At 56.3% G+C, this 21,892-nt stretch overlaps 1 protein-coding gene across 42 annotated transcripts in view; it reads right to left on the bottom strand.

The window, feature by feature from the left end:
• shot (dystonin-like protein short stop) overlaps positions 1-21,892 on the bottom strand; it is a 74,841-nt gene that overhangs the window by 10,457 nt on the left and 42,492 nt on the right. For 33 of the 42 annotated variants that reach the window (XM_043210887.1, XM_070278955.1, XM_017251134.2 and 30 more), the window contains 4 exons: positions 19,599-19,729; positions 9,214-19,525; positions 7,577-7,723; positions 34-7,511 (listed from right to left, as the gene is read on the bottom strand). In XM_043210887.1, the coding sequence (XP_043066822.1) occupies positions 34-7,511; positions 7,577-7,723; positions 9,214-19,525; positions 19,599-19,729 (18,068 nt within the window). Of the gene's footprint in view, positions 1-33; positions 7,512-7,576; positions 7,724-9,213; positions 19,526-19,598; positions 19,730-19,889; positions 20,094-21,892 lie in introns of all 42 variants that reach the window. The other 9 variants (XM_017251122.3, XM_017251123.3, XM_043210889.2 and 6 more) reach the window with 2 other exon arrangements.

Raw genomic sequence — 21,892 nt, 5'->3', positions numbered from 1 at the left:
GGGAGATTCTTCTCGAAAGATAGATGGACGTACCTGTTTAATGCTTCTACTTCAACCATGTGCGGATCGACTTCATCCTTGAAGGACTTGAGCTGCTCAATCTGTCGCTTGACGGCATCAATGTCCGAGCCGACGGCGCCCAGATGGGCGAACTTGTCCTCGGCCTTGGTGAGGAACTTCAGCAGGTTCTGCAGGGTCTCGTGGAACTCCATGGCCTTCTCCATGGCGTCGATGAGGTTCTCCTCGCGCTTGGCGTACAGGGCGGTGATGTTGTCCCAGGCGTTGTCCAGATCCTCGATGTGCTTCTTGACCTCCGGCTTGTCGGGCTCGCCGCACATGTTCATCAGGTTGCTGCCGTGGCGGCGCACCTGTTCCACCTCGGGCTTGGTCTGGTCGATCTCGTGACGGATCTCCTGCAGGGCCACCTGCTGCTTCTTGATGTCCTGCGGCTGGGCCGCCGGAGGCTCCTGGCAGGAGAGGGTCTCCTCCAGATCCTTGAGGGTCTTCATCACGCTGTTCAGCTGCTTCCAGAAGGGCTCGGCCACACTGAGGATGTCGTCCAGGGAGCTGCCACGCTTCTTGGTGGCGTTCTGCACATCGTTCCACAGGTTGTTCAGCTTCTCCAGCTTGGCCTTGATGTCGCGCACGGCGGGATCGGACTTGTTGCCCGCCTTGGCAATCACATCGTTGGCCGCCCTCTGGACAGCGCTGAAGGCATCCTGTCGCTTGTCCAGGTCGTCCATCAGAGCATCGTTGTCCTCGATCTGCTCGCGGATCTTCTGGGGCAGAGCCGACAGAGGATCCAGCTGGTTCACCTGGTCCACGGTGTTGGCCAGGGCACGGAGCATACCTTCCAGCTTGTCGGAGAACTGACTGGACTCCTGAAGAGCACTCTCCAGGGCCTGTTGGCGTTCGCGCAGCTCCAAACGGAGGGCGGCGTAGCGGGCATTGTCCGTGTCCAGGATCTCGTTGATCTTGGCGCTGTCCTCGTCGGCCACCAGGGCACCCAGGGCCTCTCCCGTCTTGTTCAGCTTGTCCAGGAGCGGCTTGTGCTCGGCAATCGACTGCAGCAGGCGCTCGTTCTTGTCCTGCTGCAGGGTAATCTGGTCCGGACGCAGGGCTGGCATGCTGAGGCGCGAAATCTGCTGCTCCATGTCGTCCAGCCAGGCGGTCAGTCCCTGGTGGGAGTCGGCAAAGTGCTCGGACAGGGGCAGGGCCTGCTCCAAGATGCCCAGGCGCTCGCTGCACAGCTGGGCCACGGTGTCGACGATCTCCTTGAGGTCGTCCAGCTTCTCGCGCAGGGTGGCGGTGTTCTCGCTCTGCGGCGACTCGCGCAGCACCTTCTTGGAAGCGGCAGTCACGTCGCGGACGCGTCCCTTCTGGCTGGAGATGTCGTCGTTGATGGAGCGGTGCTCCTGCAACTGGGCGCGCACCAGCTTGGGCTCCATGGCCGGGGGATCGGCCTCGCGCAGGGTGGTGTCCATTTCCCGGAACCACTCGAGCAGCTCGTCAATGTCTCCAGTGACCTCCTTGGCACGCTGGTTGCTCAGGTGCAGGCGCTCGGCCTTGCGCTGGATCTGCTCCACAATGGAGTCGAATCGGCGGTTGTCCCGGGTGACGATGCTCTCGATGGTGGCGGCACCCTCTCCCGGCGACAGCTGGCACAGCTGGGGTCCGATCAGGTTGATGGTGTCCAGGATGGGACGCATGTCGGCCAGCTCGCCCTCCAGCCGGAGGACGTCCGCCTGGCGGGGCTCGCTCGGGGCCAGGGCGGCCTCGGCACTCTGCATCCACTCGACCAAACGGGTGTGGGCCTCGTGGAACTGCTGCACCAAAGGCAGGGCATTCTGGGCGCTCTTGAGGAGATCTCCGCCACGGTTGGTCAGGTCTCCGTAGCGACGCTGCAGGGAGTCCAGCTTGTCCTTGAGCTGGATGGCCTCGTCGTTGGAAATGTGCTTCATGAGCTCGGCACCAGACTCCACGGTGGACTCCACATTGGAGGCATGGCCGGCAATGTTCTCGTTCAGCTCCAGCAGATGGTCCATCTGCTCCAGCAGCTTCTCGGCGTAGACGGGCACGGACTTGAAGCGTTTCAGCTCCGCCTCCATGCTCTCCATCCAGGCCACCAGGTCCTGGTAGCTGAGGACCAGGTGGCGCAGTCCCTGGCGGGACTCGGACAGCAGATCTCCGATGTTATCGCTGGCATCCACCAGACCCGTGTAGCGCTCCGTCACGCTACGGACCTTCTCGCCCAGATTGACGGCCTCCTCGTCGCTGACCAAGTGCATCAGCTGGGCGGCCACATCGGCGAGGTCGGTGAAGTCGGGCTTCTTGCCCAGAATCTCGTCGTGCAGGCGGTCGTGCTCGCGGATGCGCTGCTGGATCTTCTCCTCGTCAGTGGGAATGAGCTCCATGGACTTGACCGCACGCTCTGTGTTGTCGAGCCAGAGCTCCAGGGGGCTGATCTTGTCGTGGAACCGCTTGGCCACCTCCATGGCCTCCTCCAGGTCCAGTTCGCGCTGCTCGGCTCCGTCGGTAAGGGCATCGAAGCGCTTCATCAGGTCGTTCAGCTGCTTCTCGATGGAGGCCCGTTCGGCGGGCTCGCAGTGGTTGGCCACCTCCTTGCCGAGATTGGCCAGGGAACCCATCGAGTTCTGGCGGTCCAGGAGCATCTTCTTGAGGAACTTCTGCTCCTGCAACTGGGCCTTCACCACCTTGTAGTCGGAGCTGGGCGGCTTCTGGTTGGCCACCATCTCCTCGGTGTCGCTGAGCCACTTGGAGAGGCCGGCCAGGGCTTCCTGGAACTTGCCCGACTGCAGCAGAGCCACATCCAGGCGGCGGTCCCGCTCGTTCATGCGCTCCTTCAGGTCGTTCCAGCGGTCGTTCAGCTTCTCCAGATCCTTCTCAATGGCCGTGGTGGAGACACCACTGCCAGCAGATCGCACCAGATCCCGTCCGGCCACGTTGACCTTGTCCACATTGACGGCCAGCGGCTCCACCTTGCGCTCCCTGAAGTTGCGGAAGTCCTCCTGCTGGCGGCGGATCTGGTCCAGTTCCGAGCCCACAGGCTTCATGCGCTTGAACTCCTCGCTGACGTCCTGGATGTCGTCCAGAGTCTGCGACTGGTTGTCGTAGAACTCGCGCAGGGCCTTCAGAGTGGCCTGCAGGTTGTCCTCGTGGTCGCGCACCCGGTTGTCCAGGCGGCCGAGGGTCTTGCGCAGCGTGGAGATTTGCTCGCGGGTCTGAGTGGTGTCCGCGGCGAAGCCGGCATCCACCAGGACATCGGCGGCACGCTCGGCATCCTCCAGGCGACCCACCAGGCGGTCCAGCCTGTGCTGAATCTTGCCCACGTCGTCCAGCTGCTGCTGCACAATCTTGATTTCGCGCGCCGGGGGCGACAGCTTCTCGATCTCCGTTTCCAGGTCGTTCAGGTCGATGCCCAGGCTCTTCATCTGTTCGTTGAACTGGGAGACGGCAGTGGCGGCGGACTGGAGTTCGCCGCAACGGTCATCCAGGCGACCCTGCAACTCGGACATGCGATCGGCCAAGCCATCGACTTCGCTGGTCAGATGGTCGGCGTCTCCACCAGCGGCTCTCGCCTCGGCACTGATGTCCTTGGCCAGGGCCTTAAGGGACTGCAGGGGCTTGCTCAGATTGGTCAGCTCCTCGCGAATGGCCTTGACGCGCTCCAGAAGCTTGGGATCCTTGGCAGCGCCTCCCAAAGCATCGTGGGCAGCCAGGCGATCCTCGCAACGGCCCAGAGAATGGTCCAGGTTGCGGAGCTCATCGTTGAAGTCGCCCAAGCGGCGGGAGCAGTTCTCAATCTCGTGGGCACGGGCAATCAGGTCGTTGTTCAGGCGCTCCCAGCGGTCGCGAATGTCCTGCAGCTCGGCCTTGATGGGCTCCTTGTCGATGTCGCAGCTGGTAAGGAAGGTCTCGCCCAGGCCCTTGGTGTTCTCGAACTCGCCCGAGTGCTTCCACACTTCGCTGCGGAAGGTCTGCAGGTCGCGAAGTCGCGTCTCTAGCTTGGCCTTGGACAGGACTCCGGGTGTCAGATCCGAGAGCTTGTCCTCGGCGGTGCGCAGCCAAGCCAGGAACTGCTCCGAGGTCTGGGAGTACTTCTTGCAGTGCTCCATGCAGGTCTGCAGCCTAGTGTGGCGGTCGACGGCCTCGCGGCGCAGCTTCTCCCACTGCTGCTGGATGCGGTCCAGGTCGCGTTTGACGCCGCGGTCCTGCTGGCGGTCGGACAGATCCTTGCCCTTGTTAATCAGCATGATGACCTCGTGCTCGCGGGCCATCACCTCGCGGTAGATGGGCTCGTGGGTGTCGATCTGATGCTGCAGAGTGGGCTTGTGCGCGGAGACCAGCAGGCGGTCGGTGAGATTGGAGAGCTCTCCTCCCAGCCAGCCCAGCGTCTTGGAGCAGTTCTCGGCAAAGTGGCGGCCATCGCGTAGCGAAGCCTCCGTCTCAGCCTTCTTGGTGTCCAGTTTCTTCTGCAGGGCCAGGTACTGCTTCTCCAGGGCGGCCACACGGGAGTTGACATCCGCACGGGAGGCGGGATCGCCCAGGATGTTGCACAAGGTGGCGGCAGACTGCTCCACGTCGGCCAGCAGAGGACGCTGACCCTCCAGCTGGCGCTCCAGGTTCTCGATCTTGCGCAGGTTCTCCTGGTGGTCCCCATCCGTGGGCAGAGCGTCCAGGTTGTCGCTGATGTTCTGGAGGGCCTCGCGGAGGCGGTTCACCGCCGCATCGAATTCCTTGGAACTGTCAGCAGCGCCACCCAAGCTATTGGCACGGTCGTCCAGCTTGCCAACCAAGTCCTCCCACTTGCCGAGGATGTCCTTTAGCTTCAGTTCGACGGCCTGGGCGTCGGGTGTGCCGGCCAGGTGATCAACAACATCGTGTCCCAGCTCCTGGAAGTGCTTCAGTTGCGGTTGTTGGGTGCGGAACTCCTCGCGCAGCACCTGCACCTGTTGCACCTGGCTCTGGACCATGCGGGGATCCGAAGAGATGGGTCCCAGCACCGTCAGCATGCGCTCCTTGCTGTCCAGCCAGCTCTTCAGGTTGCCGTGGGTGTCGAGGAAGTCGCGCAGCTTCTCGGAGAAGGCGATGCGGTTCTTGCAGATGTCGTTGAGATTCTTCCACTTCTCCTGGATGTTCTCGTTCTCCAGGCGCAGCTGCTCCGCCCCGGGAACGTCCGACTTGCGACGCAGGATGTCCTTGATCTGGGCCTTGGTGGTGTCCAGGAGGCTCTGCTTCTCGTACATGTCCTCGAGGATCTTGCGCGCCTGCTTGATGCAGCGTTCGGCCTCGTCCTTGTTGGAGACGGACTCCTTGGGCACCTGGCGCTGGATGCGCTCCAGGAACTGGGCCAGTCCCTTGAGGTTCTCGTACTGCTTGCGGAGCTCTTCGCTGAGGTTGTCCAGCTCGTGCTGGCGGTCGTTCAGCCGGACGCCGATCAGGCCGTACCGGTTGTTGATCTCGCTCAGCTGCTGCTGTACCGGAGACAGCTCAGACAGCTGGAAACCGTCCTGGGAGGACCTGCGGCTACCGAATCCACTGGAACCAGTCGATAGTGGCGACAGGATGCCTCCCTTGGTGGGGCTGGGGCTTCTGGCGTCTCCGGACATGCGGCGCAGTGGGCTGGCGCGCTTAATCGGGCTGTAGGTGGACCTCTTCCGGGCCGGACTCTCCGGGCGGATGAGGGCGTCGTACTGGGCTCCAATGTCGTTGATTTTGTCGATTGTGGGAGCATAGTCGCGGTAGTCCTTGCAAATGGGCTTCAGCTCGTCGTGCTGCTGCTTAATCCTGTCCAGATCAATGGCCACCGGCGGCAGGCCGTTGACGCGCGCCTCCGTGCTAGCCAGCCAGGACAGCACCTGGTCCTTGAGTCCCTCGTAGGCCAGCTGCTGCTCGGCCTTCTGCTTGGAGAGCTTGGCCTTCTCGTCGATGCTGATGTTGATGTTGCGCCACTGCGACTCCAGGGCCTTGATGCGGTCGCGCAGCACTCCGGTGTCGGTGACATCGCGCAGACCAATCAGATCCTTGCCGTTGCGCACACAGTCCTCGAACTGCGGCGCCAGGTGGTCCTTCTCGCGCGACAAGTCGCTCATGCGGCGGGCCAGCTCCTCGGTGGTCAGCAGGCTGGTTTCCCTGCTGTCGAGGGCTTCCTGCAGACTGGCCATGCGCTGCTCCACGGTGCTGATGTCGTCCAGGTACCTTCCCAGGCGGTTGTAGACGTCGTCCAGGAACTCGCCTCGCTTGTTGGCCTTCTCGTAGAGCTTCTCGAACTTGCCGGTGACGTCGTTGAGGTTCGACTCCACCTTCTTGGCGATGCGGGCGTTCGAGGCACTGGCCAGCAGGTGCTTGGCCGAGATTTGGACGCTGTCGATGCTGGCCTGGTGGGACTGGAGGTCGGCCAGCAGCACCTTGTGCTCGCGGATCTGCTCCTGCAGGCGCTCCTTGATCAGCGAGGCCGGGCGCAGGTTCAGCTTGAACTTGTCCTCGGCCTGGTTGACCCATCCCACCAGACTGTCCAGAGCGTCTTGTACGCCCTGCGACTGCACCAGAGTCTTGTCCAGGTTCTTGCAGTGCTCGCCGAGGTTGTCCAGCAGCTGCTGGTAGTTGTTCTTCAGGTCGGCGGTGGGCAGCTCCAGCTGGTTGATTTCCATGGGGCTCAGTTGGCCGCCCAGGCTGCGCAACAGGTTATCCAGAGCCTGCTGGGCGTTGTCCACCAAGCGGCCGCTGGACAGGAGCTCGTTGTGCAAGGCCTTGGCCTCGTTCATCTGGTCCTGCACGCCCTTGGGGTCCCCGGCAATGGGCTCGGCAATGATGCGCGACACCCGAGGGGAGACACTGCGCAGCCACTCGTTGGCCTTGTCCAGGGCATCCTGGTATTCCCGCTGGCGTCCGCCCAGGCCAGAAACACGATCCTGCAGAGCGTTGACGCGGTTCAGCAGATCCTTGTACTGGGCCGATACCAAGGAAACCTCTTGGCGGATGGGGCTCTCGGCAGTGGACAGCGGCTCCACATGGGGAAGGCGCTCCGGCAGCGAGGTGCGGAAGTCGTTGAGAATGGCCAGGAACTCCTTGCTCTCGTCCACGAACTTCTGGGCAGCCATCGTGATGAAGCGCAGATCGGCCTGGTGGCCGATGACATCGCTCACGAACTCCCTCACCGAGTCGGCCTGGGAGGGCAGGCGGGTTAGATCGGACAGAGAGCGCTCCTTGTCCTCCAGAGTGCGACGGGCCACCTGCAGCCAATCGGAAAAGACATCCAGTTCGCTGCGCAGCTTGGTCAGCTCATCCCGACCGGCCTCAAGGCGGCGGAGCAGGCGGACGGTGCGATCGTTGACACGATCCACTCGGGAACGCAGCTCCCGGCCGGAGTTCTCCAAGGTGGTGACCTCTGGAGCGGACAAGACATCGCCTCCGGTGAGAACGATTTGGCGGATCTGCTCCAGGCACGTGGCCACAGGTCGCTGTTGGGATTCAATCTCGTCCTTGATTTGCTGTGGGATTTAAAGCAGATACATGTTTAGGATCGAATCTTTATATATTTCAGGGGATAACCAACCTTGAGAGCATTGATCTGGTTGCGCAACTCATCGATCTTTTCGCGTGGTCCGCCGACACTTGAGATTTTCTGTTCCACAGTGGTGACCCACTTGAGGAGGTCGTTGACGTTCTCCTCGCACATGTTGAACTTCTCAAATACTGCTTGCTATATGGGTAGAAATCGCCAGGGGAAAGGTCAAAAATATAGACATTAGAATACTTTTAAAAGACATTTATCGGAGATTCTTAGCTCGTTACAGGTCGCTAAAGAGGATTCGTAGATATTCTTGTATTTTAAAAGGATAATTCAATAGATATATAGCATATAAATGGAACACAAAATATATATAATATTTAAAACACAAACTTGGCTGAAAGCAAAGCATAGAGACTTGAGGCACAAAGCGGTCTTTTGTGGCAGGCAATATAAAGCATTAAACATAAACCAAAATAATAAAATTATAAAATAATAAAATAATAAAGACATCCAAACACCAGGGCATTGTTGATTTTTTACAACTACGGGGAACGAGCACTACTTAGGGGACTAGCAACTACGAGTTGTTTTACTTTTAGTACGAAACTAGCTACGTTTTAATGGTTGTTTTTGGTTTCGGGTTGATTATTATTATATTTGTTTTTTTGTTTGAGGTTAGTGTTAAATTTTGTTTGTTTCTGGTTTGTTTTTTTTATTTTTCAAATCAAAACTGCAAACGAAATAATATTTATTGTAATAATGCTGAAAATAGGTAGAAAATCGGTATTTAAACAAATGTAAAGTGTAAAAATAATAACTAAAGCCTGGGCTGGAAAAGGAAGTAATACCTTAGTCCAAAACTAGGAGCAACTAGGAGATCTCGTTGTACTGAAGATCTGAGATCAGTAATCCTACAAACTAAACTGCCTAGGAGAGGGCTAGCTAGGATGGAAAGTCAAGGAGAAGAGTGTGTGTGCAGAGATCGAATGGTATGGTAGTGTTATAGACAAATCGATAGAGTATATATAGAGTTTGTATAATCTGAGGATGCTGTGTCCTATTGCCGACGTCATTATGCGGAGGAGTTTATGAGACGTTCTGACAATTGCTCTTCGGCCCGGAGCTCGGAGCCTTAAGCCTGGAGAAAGCGCAATCGATGGAGTACGATAGTTATGGGATGCATGTTTGTTGGATGGTGATCAGTGATCTGTGATCTGTGGATGTACTTGCTGATAGCTGATATCTTTGCATTAATTGGCTTCTGCCGATCGAGAGCGAAAACTATATAGAACTGAAAACTGAATGCCATGCGCTGTAATATAAAGAGATTTGCAAAATAATAATAAATATGACTTGCAAAGTAGGTTTGCCGAATGCTTCTCACACATCTGAGTGGGTTAGTCTGAATGATAAAAAGTAATGGGCTTTTAGAGATATAGATATAGATAGAGATAGAGACAGAGAGAGAGACAGCGCGCAGATCAAAACTTCTCAACGAAAATCGTAAAAAAATCATATAAGTAGAAAAATATGATAAAGTACCAAACATGCCACGAACAAAGCTTTTAATTTAGAATAATTTTGCTGGAATTTGATATTCATATCGTTTTGGGAGCGAAAGAGATCGGAAAACACGGAGACTGAGTTCCGGACTGAGTCGGATCTGGTCTGAGACTTACCCTCTGTTCTGCCGGCAGGAGCAGACCCTTCTCGGCGGCCTTCACCAGGTCGATGTTGTTCTTCGGGTCACTGGCGTCGGTCAGGCGGCCCTCGGTGGCGTCGATCAGCCCGCTGCCGATGGCAGCCGCCAGTGGGACGATGACCCCGCTGCTGGGATCACGCACCACCGTCGACGAGGGATCCACCAGACCCGAGCCAATGGCCTCCGCCAGCGTGAACTTGCGGCGGCGGATGATGTCGGGATGCATTTGGAAGGGATCTACGAGGCATCCGTTGGTGGGATTGTACAGGTTGAAGGTGATGGCTTCGAGCAGGCCGAAGGAGCGCTTGGGTGTGCAGATCAGGCCGCTCTCGTAGGCCTCCTGCAGGGTGCAGAGCTTCGAGGTCTGGGTGTTCAGCACGTTCGCCTTGTTGGCGTCCATCAGACCCTTGCGGAAGGCCTCCGGCAGGCGGACCAGCTTGGCCTTGGCCAGATCCTTGACCAGCGCCGAATCGGGATCCACCACCCCAGCACTGGCGGCCTCCTTGAGCGTGTATACCTTGGGCGTTTCGATGACAGTCAGTGAATCGTTTGCACTATCATCGCCGGCCGGTGCGGATTCGCTGCCAGTTCCACTGGACACTGGCACATAGGTTAGGACTCCGGTCTGCAGGTCCAGGCACTTGGACTCGGCCGCCTGGTCAAAGGTGATCGGTTCGCGGACATAAACAATCAACGTGGGATCGAAGGCAAAGTACAGGGCCTTCGGGTCCACGAGGGTGCGCTTGGTGGTGTCCACGAGCCCGCGTTCCACGGCCACCGAATACGGCAGGAACTTGAAGCTATCGAAATCGCGGACGAGCGCGGTCTTCGGATCGATTATGTTGTACCGGATAGCCTCCTCGAGAGACATTTCGCGCGGCTTGCTGATCACGACGCTCACGGGCGTTTGTCCCAAAAGTTCGACGCTGTCCTGGCGACGCACAACCTCACTGCGATCGGTTAGAGGGCGGGCAACGGTCACCAGGATGCCGCGCGCGAGAGCCACGTCGTAGTTGTAGGCCGACTTGGACTTGGGATCGAATACCCGCCCCTTGGACACGTCAATGTCCCCGTTTTCAATGGCCTCGCTTAAAGGCAGCTCCTTCCCGGTGAGCTGGTTCTTGAACACCGTAGTCGCGGGATCTATAAACCCTGAATGGATAGCTTCGATGAGGTCGAGGTACTCCCCGGTAGTTGGATCGCAGAACTTGCCCGTTTCTGGGCGGTACAGTTGCTGGCGCAGCACAAGCTCCAGGCTGAGCAGGCGGCGGTTGGAGACTATGAAACCCCGTGCCCTGGCGGCCTGCAAGTCCAACTGTTCGTTACCCAAGTTGTAGCAACCCCGGTTGTCATCGATAAGCTGCTCTTTGATGGCGTTGGCCAGGCGCAGGTACTTGCCGGTCTCGTGGTGCTTGACCAGGCTGGAGGACAGGCTAACCACGTCCTCCACGCAGGCCTCGTTGAGGTTCAGCTTGCGGTTGGTCACCGGATGCAGGACCTTGCGCGTGGCAGTGTCATAGAAGCCCATGGACAGAAGTTCGTAAAGTCCGAAGCCGGCGTTCTCTATGTCCACGATCAAACCGAGGCTCAGGGCCTCGCCCAGAGGCACAAAGCTGCTGCTTCCGGGCTCCCGGAAGACGCCTTCGCGCCTGTTGATGATGCCATTCCGACAGGTCTCGCTGAGAGAGTACATGGTCTCGGTTTGCTCATCGAAGTAGCAGGGTAGATGGGGATTGATGACGAAGCTGCGCATACCCTCGAGGAGGGTGATCTGGCGACCACTTCGGGGATCGCTGAGCTTGCCTGTCTTGTCGTCGAACAGGCCCTGGTGGATGGCCCGTTGAATGCTGATCGGGGCATTGACGTCCATGAGGATGCCAATGTCGAAGGCGTGCTTGAGGGTCATGGTCTGGTTGTTGTACAGCAGCTTGGAGTTCTGGGCATCAATGATGCCAGAGTCCTTGGCGTGCGTGAGGTTCAGCTGCTTGTAGAGACCCGTCTTGAAGTCCCTAATCTGGACACTGTGCTCGTCCAGCAGATTGGTGTTGAGCGCCTCGGCAAAGTTCAGTTTCTCGCCCGACTTGGGGTCCACAAAGTGTCCGTCCACCTCGTCGTAGACATTCTTCACCACCGCCTCGATGAGACGCAGTGGCTTCTTGGCCTCCACCAAGACCCCCCGGTCGAATGCCTCCTTAAAGTCAATCGACTTGTCGTCCTGGTCCTTCACCGTGCCCTGCCTACTGTCCACAATGCCCGTCTCGGTGGCCACACCGAACGGTATGATCTGGCCCGAGCCCACGTTGACGACCGTCGAATCGGGATCGAGGATGCCCCTGCGAATGGCACGTTCAGTTGTGAGCTTCTCGCGGGTCACCGTGTTGCTAAACTGGCCCGTCTTCGGGTCGTAGAGACCCCGGTAGACAGCGTCCGGCAGGCTGCGCTTGCGCTTGGGCGGAATGAGAATCCTGTTCTCCAGGGCCTCGTGGAGCGACAACTTGGTGGATGTGTACGGATTGATGACGTACCCGCCAATCGGGTCCAGATAGCCCTTGGCTATGGCCTCGGTGAGGGAAATAATGGACTCCGTTTTGGGGTCGAGCAGCACCAGCTCCTCGGGGTTGATGAGCTTCTGGGCAATGGCGGACTTGAGGTCCAGCTGCTTGTCGTCGATGGTGAACTTTGCTGTCGACGGGTCGTAGAGACCACGCAGCAGACAATCGACCAGGGACAGCGGCTTCTTGGTGCTGATCAGATAGCCCTTGACGAAGGCCTCGTCGAGGCTAATGTTGGGCGAGCTCAGCGTGCCGCGCACCGTGTCCAGCAGACCCACCTTGGCCGCCTCCTTGCCCGGCACGATCTTGTCGTGGTCGGCGTCCTTCACCAGAGTGGTGTCCAGCTCCACGAAGCCCATCTCGATGGCCTGCTGGAGGAGAATCTCCTCGCCGGTGACTGGATTCAGGACCTTGCCAGTGCTGGGCGTGTAGTACTCGCGCTGCAGCACCTCCGGCAGGCTCCAGGTCACACTGTCTGTCTTCACCAGACGCTGCTGCACACCCACATCGAAGGGCACCAGGGTGTTGTTCTTGTTGTCCTTGATTTGGCCCGTGGAGGGCACCACCAGCTCGTCTTCGATGGCACAGTCCAACTTGACCTCCTTCTTGGTAACCGTATCCACGATTAGGGAAATCTTGGGGTCAACTAGACCGATCTCAATGGACTTTTGCACATCGACCTGGTTCTGACTCTCAGAGTCGAAGAGTTTTCCCGTTTCGGGGTCGTAGAGACCCTTGCGAACAGCCGCCTCCAGGGAGATGGGTTTGCGAGCACCGGGCACCAGGAATCCCAGCTGGAAGGCCAGCTCCATGGGGATCTCCTTGAGAGTCTGGATATCGATCACCGTGCCCGCCTGCATGTCCACCACCCCCAACTCAATTGCCATACGCAGCGGAATCACTTCACCGCTGACTGGGTCGCGCACCGATATCGACTGGATGTCCAGCTTGCCACTGTTGATGGCCTCAACAATGGAGCAAACCCGACCATCGTCAAGTATCACCTGTCCGGTCTGTGGGTCAATAGTCACGTTCTCCATGCCCGTCGGTCTCTGTTCCTCGGGATCGGCTCGGATTATCCACTGCCGTTCAATGCACTCGAAGAAGGGGATCTTCTTGCCCGTCTTGGGGTCGACCATGTGGCCCGTGTGCCTGTCCAGCAACGGACGCTCCAGGGCCGCTGTCAGTGTCTCGTACTTGCCCGTGCTAAAGTTCTTCACCAAAATGGTCTCTGGGTTGAAAATGTTCATGTCAAAGACCAGTGTCTGGAAGGAGATCTTCTGGCCAGTGGTTGGGTCGATGAAGTACTGGTTCTCGGGATCGTAAATGTTCAACTCGCTGAGCTTCTCAGGCGTCAGTTCGGTGTCCACGTCCACCAGGTAGGATATCTGCTGCAGAACAATCAGCTTGTCGTCAATTATCTGCACCTCGTCCAACGGACTGAGCTGCTCCTCCTTGAGCAGAGTGGCCACAGTCTGGGACTGCTGCTCCCCATCCACAATCACCTGGCACTCGTCCCGGCTGATCAGTTTCTGGGAAATGGCATCGCCGATGGGCAGGGTCCTGGGCACCTCCCGTTTGATGGTTTGTTCTACAGTCGAACTTGGAATCTCCACGACATCGCGCGCCTCATCCTCGGGTGATCCCTCGGCGGTCGTGGTGGTAGTAGTGGTGGTGGTGGTCACCTTGGTAACAATTGTGGTGCTGCTGCTGGAGATATCCGCAGGCAGCTCTTCCACGATTTCAGTAACCACATGAGTCTGCCCAGTGGGCTGCCCAGTTTTCGCTGCCTTCTCTGAAGTAAGGGCGTCCACCAGAGCCTTGCCGGCCAGGACAGGTGCTCCCACTATGGCCAGGGCTCCCAGCTTGGCAGCATCCTTGACATTTTGCAGAACCTTACTTCCTTCGGACGGTTGGGTGCTCTGTTCAGCCTTAATAAAGTCGACAACTGACTGGTGTTTGGTCTCTGAAGTTGGAGGCAGAACCACCTGCTCCAGGTCTCCTGGCTTTTGGGGCTTCTCCTCCTTGATAATAGTGGTTTTTGTGGTCACTGTCTCGGATGTCTGAGTAGGCTCAGCGATTGGTTGACTTAAATCTTTTGCAGGCTCTTCCTCTACCGCCTCCGGGACCACAGTCTTCTCTGGTTGAGTGGTGTCCTTCTTAGCTTCTTCCTTCACAGTCTCAGTGACCACTTGGGGTTGCTGTTCTTCGCTGGAAGTTGTAGTTGTGGTTGTGGTAATAGTGGTTGTGGTTACTGTCGATTCTGTGATGGTTGGCTCTTCCACAGTGAAGACCTTTTCTTCAACCACTACTGAGCTAGTGGGTTCTGACTGAGAGGGAACCTCACTTGGCTTGTCGTCCTTGGTTGGCTCCTGGACTGAAGGTTCTTCGACTTTAACATCCTCTATCCTTGCCGGCTCGGACTTGTCCACTTCAGTGACTTCTATTGGCTGCTCATTGGTTGTTGTCACAGTTGTTGTAATTGTAGTGATAGTTTCTGTGCTTGAGACCGGCTCTTGCACTTCAGTTGTGACTTCTGTGATCTCAGCTTTGGGTTCTACGAAAGGTGCCAATGGAGCTGTGAAAGGTGGCTCGAAAGCGGGCACTTCCTCTTTAACAGCAGTTCTCGGTTGGGGTTCTGGCTTGGTTGGGACCTGAGCCGCTTCCCTGGGTGTTGGCTCGGGAGTTTTCTCTTTTTGAACCGGGTCAGGGGTTGGTTCCTTGGTTACCGGAACTGGCGTGGCTTCCTTCTTAGCTGGCTCCTCCGACGGCTTCTTCTCCACAATCTTCTCAGGCGTGGGCTCTTTTTGGATTGTCTTTTCTGGCTCAGAAATAGTTTCCTCTCTGGTCACTGTGGTGATGGTTTCAGTTACTTGAACATCAGCTGATGCTGTCTTCTCTTCTGGCTTCTTGGCAACCTCCTGCTCCACTGGAGTTGTCTCCACAGTGGTGGTAGTCTTGACATCCTCCACCACAACGGGTTCGGCATCTCCAGTCTCCGTGGTTGTCTTTGAGGTAGTTATTGTTGTGACTGTGGTGGTGGTCAGCGTGCTTGCGGATTCCACTTCCTGACGCGACAACGCCTGAGGCTTCTCCTGTTGCTGTTCATTGATGATGAAGTTGGCAGTTGTGGAGCTGATGAAATTCTCGGTTTCGTTGAGGAGGTTGTCCACCTCGCTTGGCACTTGTTGTGGCTCTGGCACATTGCGGCGCTCCTGGTCTATGAAGCTGCTCTGAGGTTTCTCTGGTTTCTGGGTTGTCGTCTTGGCATCTTCTGCGGGAGACTTCACAGAGTTGAAGAGGCTCTTAACGCCACTCACAAGGGCTCCTCCGGCCAGCACTGGAGCAGCAATCACTCCCAGTGCTCCCATCTTGGCAGCATCCTTCACATTTTGCAGAGTCTTCGATGGCTCCTTGCCCACCTTGGTCTCGGCATCACTTACAGCCGGAATAGTCGGTATTTCCTTGGTGGACTGCGTGGTGCTGATCACTTGCATCTCCTGCTTGTGCGTATCTGAGCTGACCACCACTGTCTGGGTGCGCTCCTCCACCACTACCGTTTGATCACTGCTCGTGGGCAGGTTTTGAACCGCTTCGGGACTCTCTCCAGCCGCTGCCTTGGTTTCCCGGGTGGTTGATTCCTCGCGCAGGATGCCAAGCTCCTTGGCCTGCTCCAGGCTGACCACTTCTCCGGTGTTCACGTTCTGGACTTCGTTGTTCGAAATCAGGACGTAGCCCTGCATCAGTTCGATGGTCTTCGTCGTCACTGTGTGCACGGCTCGTACAGTTTCCATGATTTCCGTCTTCGGAATGGGCTTCTGGGTGACCACAAAATCGGACAGTTGCTTCACCACCAGCACTCCATTTTCCATAGCCTGGCGCAGCGGCAAGCGCTCTCCCGTAGTTGGAACGGTGAGGGTTTGGGCGGCAACATCGATTAGATCTCGCTCCATCGCGGCCACCACCTCGATGGCGTCTTTCTTGGGCGCATATGGAATGGACATGATGAAGTTCTCTTCGATGGCCTGCTTGATGGGCAGAGCGTTCTTGGTGCTCGGGTGCAGGACCACTCGCTTCGACGGCTCCACCAGACTCTTCTCAACCGCCACTGGGAATATCATGCCCACCGGTGGGATCTCCACCTTGGACTTTTGTTGGTCGTAGCTCGGGTCGAAGAGCCTGGCTTCGATTGCCTCGCTGATGGTGAGGTTCTTGTTCTTGTACTTGAAGATGGACTCATCCGCGTCGACGATGCCCTTCTTGATGGCCGCCTCCAGCGTGCACTTCTCGGGCTTGCGCAGCGTCGAGTGCGGATCCAAGACCTCGCACACGATTGCCTCGTGAATGCTCAGCGGATATCCGCTCTCCGGGTGCACAATGGTCTGGGTTTGCGGATCAACTAGTCCCTGGGCTGCCAGTCGTGGCACCGACAGGCTCTTGGCCAGCGGCATGAGTATGTGATTGGTCTGCTCGGGATCGAGTATCTTCTGTTCCACGGCTTGACGCAAATTCAGCACACGGTTGCTCTGGGGATCGATGACCTTGCCACGACGCCCGTCAATCATGCCCGTGTTCAAGGCCTCGGTGATGTTCACCACCTCTCCCTGGGGATTGGTAAAGTTGCCCGTGTCCTCGAGTATATTACAGGTCTCCTCATCAATGATTCCCTTGCGCAAGGCATCCTTAGGCTTCAGGATGATCTTCCGCATCCTCTGCAGCACCACAACCTTTTCCTCCACTGTCGTCGTCGGCGGTTCGCTGTCGAAGGACCTTCCGCGCTGGAGTTGGTCCCGCGACACAATGCCTCGTTCGTAGGCCACCTCCACTGGGATTTGCTCGCCTGTTCGTGGATCCGTGACGAAGCGAACCGTTCGCAGAGCTCCCTCGGCAGCCACCAGAGGAGCACCCACCACGCTGAGCAGGCCCAGCTTGGTGGCGGTAATCAGATCGACGGGCTGTCCCTCCGCATCGAGGATGGTTTCTGTTTTGGGATCGTAAATGGATCGGGCAATGGCCTCTGTTACGGAAATGGGCTGCTTGGTTCTCGGGTCGACGATCTTGATGAGCTGCTCGTCTATGAGTCCCTGGCGGGCGGCGTCGAAGATGTTCTCGGTCTCGCCGCTTTGGGTGAAAATGACCAGAGCCGTGGACGGATCGTAGATGGCCCCTGGAGCGATTTGCAGAGGCTCCGGTGAGGCCAGCTCACGTTGGCAGGTGATCACCTCCACAAACTTTGGCGGCGCGTCCTTGAGGGGCGTGGAGACCTCCAGCACATCGGGCATGTTGTTCACCCTCGTGATGCGCAGGATTGTCTTCTGACTGGAACCTCTGGTCGCCGGCACCGTCTCCAGAATGATCTTGCCCTCGTCAATGGCACTGCGCATGCCCAGGACCTGCTTCCTGCTGTTGGTGTAGTTGCCATAGCTGTCCAGAATATCACGTTCGAAGGCCGATTGCACGGAGATCTTGTCGCCGGTGCTGGGATCGATGATGGACACCGACAGGTTGTTGATAATCTGCTTGCTGATGCACTCCTCGAAGCTAACCAAGCGATCGGTGCCCTGGACGTGGAACACTCCCGTGTCCGGGTTGAAGATACGCTGCTCGATGGCGTCCTTGAGGCGCCATCCACCCGGAGGCAGTTCCATGATCTGTCGCTCGGTCACGTTCTGCTCGATGTAGCTGCTCTTCTCCATGTTGATGAAGTCGGAGACCACTCGCTGGGGCTTGATGAGCTCCTGGGAAATGGGAATCTCGACAGACTTCTCCACGTACTTCGTGTGCTGGGTGTTCAGCTTGATGGGCTCTGCCTCTGGGATGATCTGCTTGGTCACAATGGTGATGGTGGACTTTGTCTTCTTCCTGTTCGTTGGCTCCGGCACGGTTTGGTTGCTGTCGGGGACGAGCAGTCCGTAGTTGAGGGCCTGCTGCACCGAGTAGATGTTGCCCGTTTTGGGGTCCTTGAATAGCTGCCTTTCTTCGTCGATAAATCCCTGACGTACTGCCTCCGTAAATGTGAGCAGCACCTGGTCGCCCGGCTCCTGGGAACCCGCCCTGATTGTCACGTACCTGTTGATCGTCCTGGTCACCGTCTCCGTGGTCAAGGTGATGTTGAGCAAGCTGCTCAGAAGCAGGGCACCCTCGGGGGTGATAAACTTCCGCTCGATGGCGGTGTCCAAAGGAACTGTCTCCCCCGTCTTGGGGTCCAGGAGGTAGCCCGTCTTCGGGTCAATCAGATTGTGATAGACCAGATCGAAGACACTGAGCTCCTGCCCGCTGGCGTTCTGTACCCCAATGCCCCGATTGAACATCTCGTACACCTCTTGGCGCACCAGACCCTCGCCCACCGCAACCTCTAGGGGCACCAGACTATCCCTACCCGTCTCCAAGGCAAAGCCCGTGCTCTTGCGACGCAAAAGGTCGCGCGAGAGGGCCACATTAAAGCTAACATAGTCGCTGCTCCTCAGGTCCTTGAACCCGTCGATATCGAAGATCGACCGCTGCGCCACCGAACTAATCAAACCGCGTTCGACCGCCTCGGGTATGCTGATCAGTTCCCCGGTCATAAAGTCGCGGTACTTGCACTCCGCCGGCAGAACGATACCGTCGGCGATGGCCTCCTGAAGGGTGACCAGTTCGCCCTTCCGTTTCGTGATGCATTTCAGGTTGTTGCCGTCCAGAACGCCCGCCTCGATGGCCTGCATGATGCTCAGTTTCTCGCGGCGCATGGGACTCGTGATCTGGGCCTGCTTGTCGAGCAGGTTCAGATCGCAGATGTCCTTCAGCGTGTACGGTTTAACGATCAACTGACGGTTGCGCGCCTCCGCGAAGGTGAGCTTCTCCTTGGTCACCTCGTTTACGTACCGACCCGTCTTGGCATTCAGGACGCCCGACTGCAGTGCCTCCTGCAGCGTGATCTTCGTATCGCGCTTCGCGTCCACCACTTCGCGCACACCCGCGTCTATTAGCTGATTGGCAATGGCCGAGTCCAGCCGGAACTTGTCGCCGGAGTTGCGGTCCGCTATCCAGCCGGCGCCGTCGACCAGGCCGTGGGCGATGGCATCGCTCAGGCACAGTGCATTCGACTTGATTGTCACCGACTCGTGCCGGATGAGGTAGCCCCGCTCGTAGGCCTCCGCCAGGCTGATCGTCTGGCCCGACTTGACGCGGTACAGGCCCGTCTTGGTGTCCACACTCCCCGCAGTAATGGCGTCGGCAATGTTGCGCGGATTCTCCGGCGACCCTGTCGTCTCTACGGTCACCGTGTTGTTTACCTTGATCCTCTTCTCGGCCGTCTCGTAGCCGGATTCCGCCTCATTAATCTCCCGCTGGATAACCTCCAGCAGTGACAGCTCTCTGCCACTGGCATCGCGACCGGCTCCGGGCTGGAGCAGCTGTCTGGCCAGCTGGGCATCGATCAGTCCCTGTTCGGCGGCCTGTTCCAGGCTGATGCGGCGGTCGCCCACCAGCATCTCTCCCGTTCGCACATCCAGAATGCGCAGCTGGATGGCCTCGCCGATGGTCAGGACGCGACCCGTTCGCGGGTCACGTATTCCGGCAATGTCCAGCACAGAGTTCCCGCCCAGCTGCTGGGCACGCTTGAGCGTCCGAATTTCGTTGAACTGGATCTGAGACTGGGGCAGGTTGGAGGTGATGACCTCCTGACTAGCGGCGTCCAAGCCATCGCTACTGTAGATGCTCTTCGTAGAGCTTTTCGTTGTTTTCGTTGAGCTGAATCTGTTTAGGGAGAAAGGGGGTATGAGATAGATTCTATAAGAACCTGAACTAGAAGCTACTACTGGATACTCACTGTGTGGTGCTGTAGGTGGTGGTGTAGAGATCCTCCGGGCGTGCAGCGTAGCCATCGCCAGTTGGCACGCTGCCCGCACTGAAGTCAACCCTAAAGGTCTTGAGCGGTTTCTGTAGACTCTCAGCGTATTGCTAAATGCCGAAAACGAAAGCGTAACAGTTAGTAAAAGCGATTAACTAAGCCAAGATGTAAAAATCTTCAAATGGAGTTCGAATGCAAGTCGTTGGAATCTTTGCGAGGGAGAGTCGAGGGAAAGAAAGAAAGAAGTGGTGGAAGATTGTGGAGCATTACCTGAAACTCGAACGCAAAGTCGTAGTCACTTTCCTCTGCCACTTGGACAGTCGTGGTTTGGGTTTTGGATTTGGATTTGGTCGTCTTGCGACCCGATCTATGCTGGGGCATGTCTAAGGCTTTCGTTTCGTTCAGTTCAACAAAGTCATAGTCAGCAATTGGGTTTGTTTGTATCGTTGGCTTAGTAGGGGCTTCTTGAATGCACTGCGCGAGATTTAATTGTGACTTTGGATTAGAGATTTACGAATTTACGGTTGACGTGATTGGGTTTTATTTCTTGGACGCGTCACTTTGAAGTTGAAAGCCCCACCGGGTCGAACACACACAGACAGAGTCGAAGTTTGTGGAATGTTGTTTATGGCATGCGTGCGAGTGATATGGCCCCAAAGATAAAGACACCGGCGATAAAGCAAACAAAAATAGTCGAGCCTCAGAGTCGCCTTCACCTTCGGTTGTAAAATAGTATTTCAGGCACGAATCTCAGCTCGTAAGTCTGACTAAATCCACGTTGATTCACTCAAAACTCACTTCATTCACTGGATTCGGCCCGCTTGAGAAACAATTATTATCATCCACCCTGTTCCAAAGCACACACAAATCACATAAAGTACGAAAAATAAAACCCAGAGCCTTTATGAAAATAGAAATGACGCTATATATGGAGAAGGCCTCAATCGCTCTGCAAATATGTAGTGCAAACACCGACAAGAGGGGCCCTATATGTATTTTCTTTTTATGAATCGGGTGATTACCCGGGAAGAGTTCTTTTCCTGTGCCCTGGGCCCGTGGTATCCGGAGTGCATCTTATCTGGCAGTCGGTAATTTATCTATATTTTCCATTTTCCAGAGTGCCTGGCATATGGTTCTGGCAGGGTCATAACTCCAGTATTAACTGCACTGACGTCATTATTAATTCCTACGAAAAACGACTGCAGAACCAATTACCAGATGAAGTCACTGCGAAAGTGATTGGTGTTTGTGATTTGCATTTTTTGAAATAAACAAAAATTGTTATTGCCGAGCTGTGCTTTTCAAGGCTGACCTAGAGTAGGTAGAAACAACAAATACATTATAATTAACTAAAATACGCAACCACACCGACACAAAAAGCACAGACACAGGTCGAGACAGTAAATACGAGTACGGGAACAATGATGTCATCGGGCGATGAATATTTTGATTATAAATGAAACAAGTTTTGTGCCCCAGCAGCAGCAAACATAGTGATGGCGAACAGAAAAACATATATTATTCTCAATGATGTTTCGAGGAGGTTTCATAAGCTGATTATAATGATTCTTGGCCCTAATCGGCACTGATAACATGACTAATACGCCACGTTGTGCCGGCTGGCGAGAGCGCAGGCCGCATCGAGAGCGGTGGCACCCTCAGAGCGAGGGATGGAAAGCTCTCTCGATGAGAGCGTGCAGCATGCAGCAGGAGGACTGGCCTCGCCTTTGCGGCATCACGAAAATAGGCGCCTGCCCAGCCCCACCTCCTCATATTCCGTCTCTGTTGCAGCAGTTGGAGGCAAAGACCCCGAAACACTCGCTTTCATTCCTGATTTATCGTGGCACCCAAATATGTTAGAATGCCACTAAAAATATACGTTTCTTTCGGAATATACATGGGTGTGGAGATGTCCCAGCGTATCGAAGGCAAACAGGGCCAAACACAAAGGCTACATCTAAGGCGGCCCACGAGTATTAAATCGATAAAAGTCAGATGGGAAAGTGCAGGCCAGACGAAAAAATTCGAAAACAAAAGGCCGATCCCACCCACTGCGTAAATAAATCTTTTCCAACTCTTGGCTCTAAGTGTTACTAATTATTTCGTCTAATAAATATTTAAGTATAATAAATATTTTGCTTCTAGGAAGCTAAACTGTCAACAGAAAACTGATCGCTCAATCCCCTAGCATCGTGCCTGATGGATTGCACCTCATAGATTAGATTATAGCGCCAGCTTTTCGACTTTCCGGCGATCCGAGAGCGCTGATAGGA

This window comes from Drosophila bipectinata, chromosome 2R (assembly GCF_030179905.1).
Source record: "Drosophila bipectinata strain 14024-0381.07 chromosome 2R, DbipHiC1v2, whole genome shotgun sequence".
Classification (NCBI taxonomy): Eukaryota; Metazoa; Arthropoda; class Insecta; order Diptera; family Drosophilidae; genus Drosophila; species Drosophila bipectinata.
The sequence above is the reverse complement of the archived record's forward strand: the minus strand, read 5'-3'. Positions and strand labels throughout refer to the sequence as shown.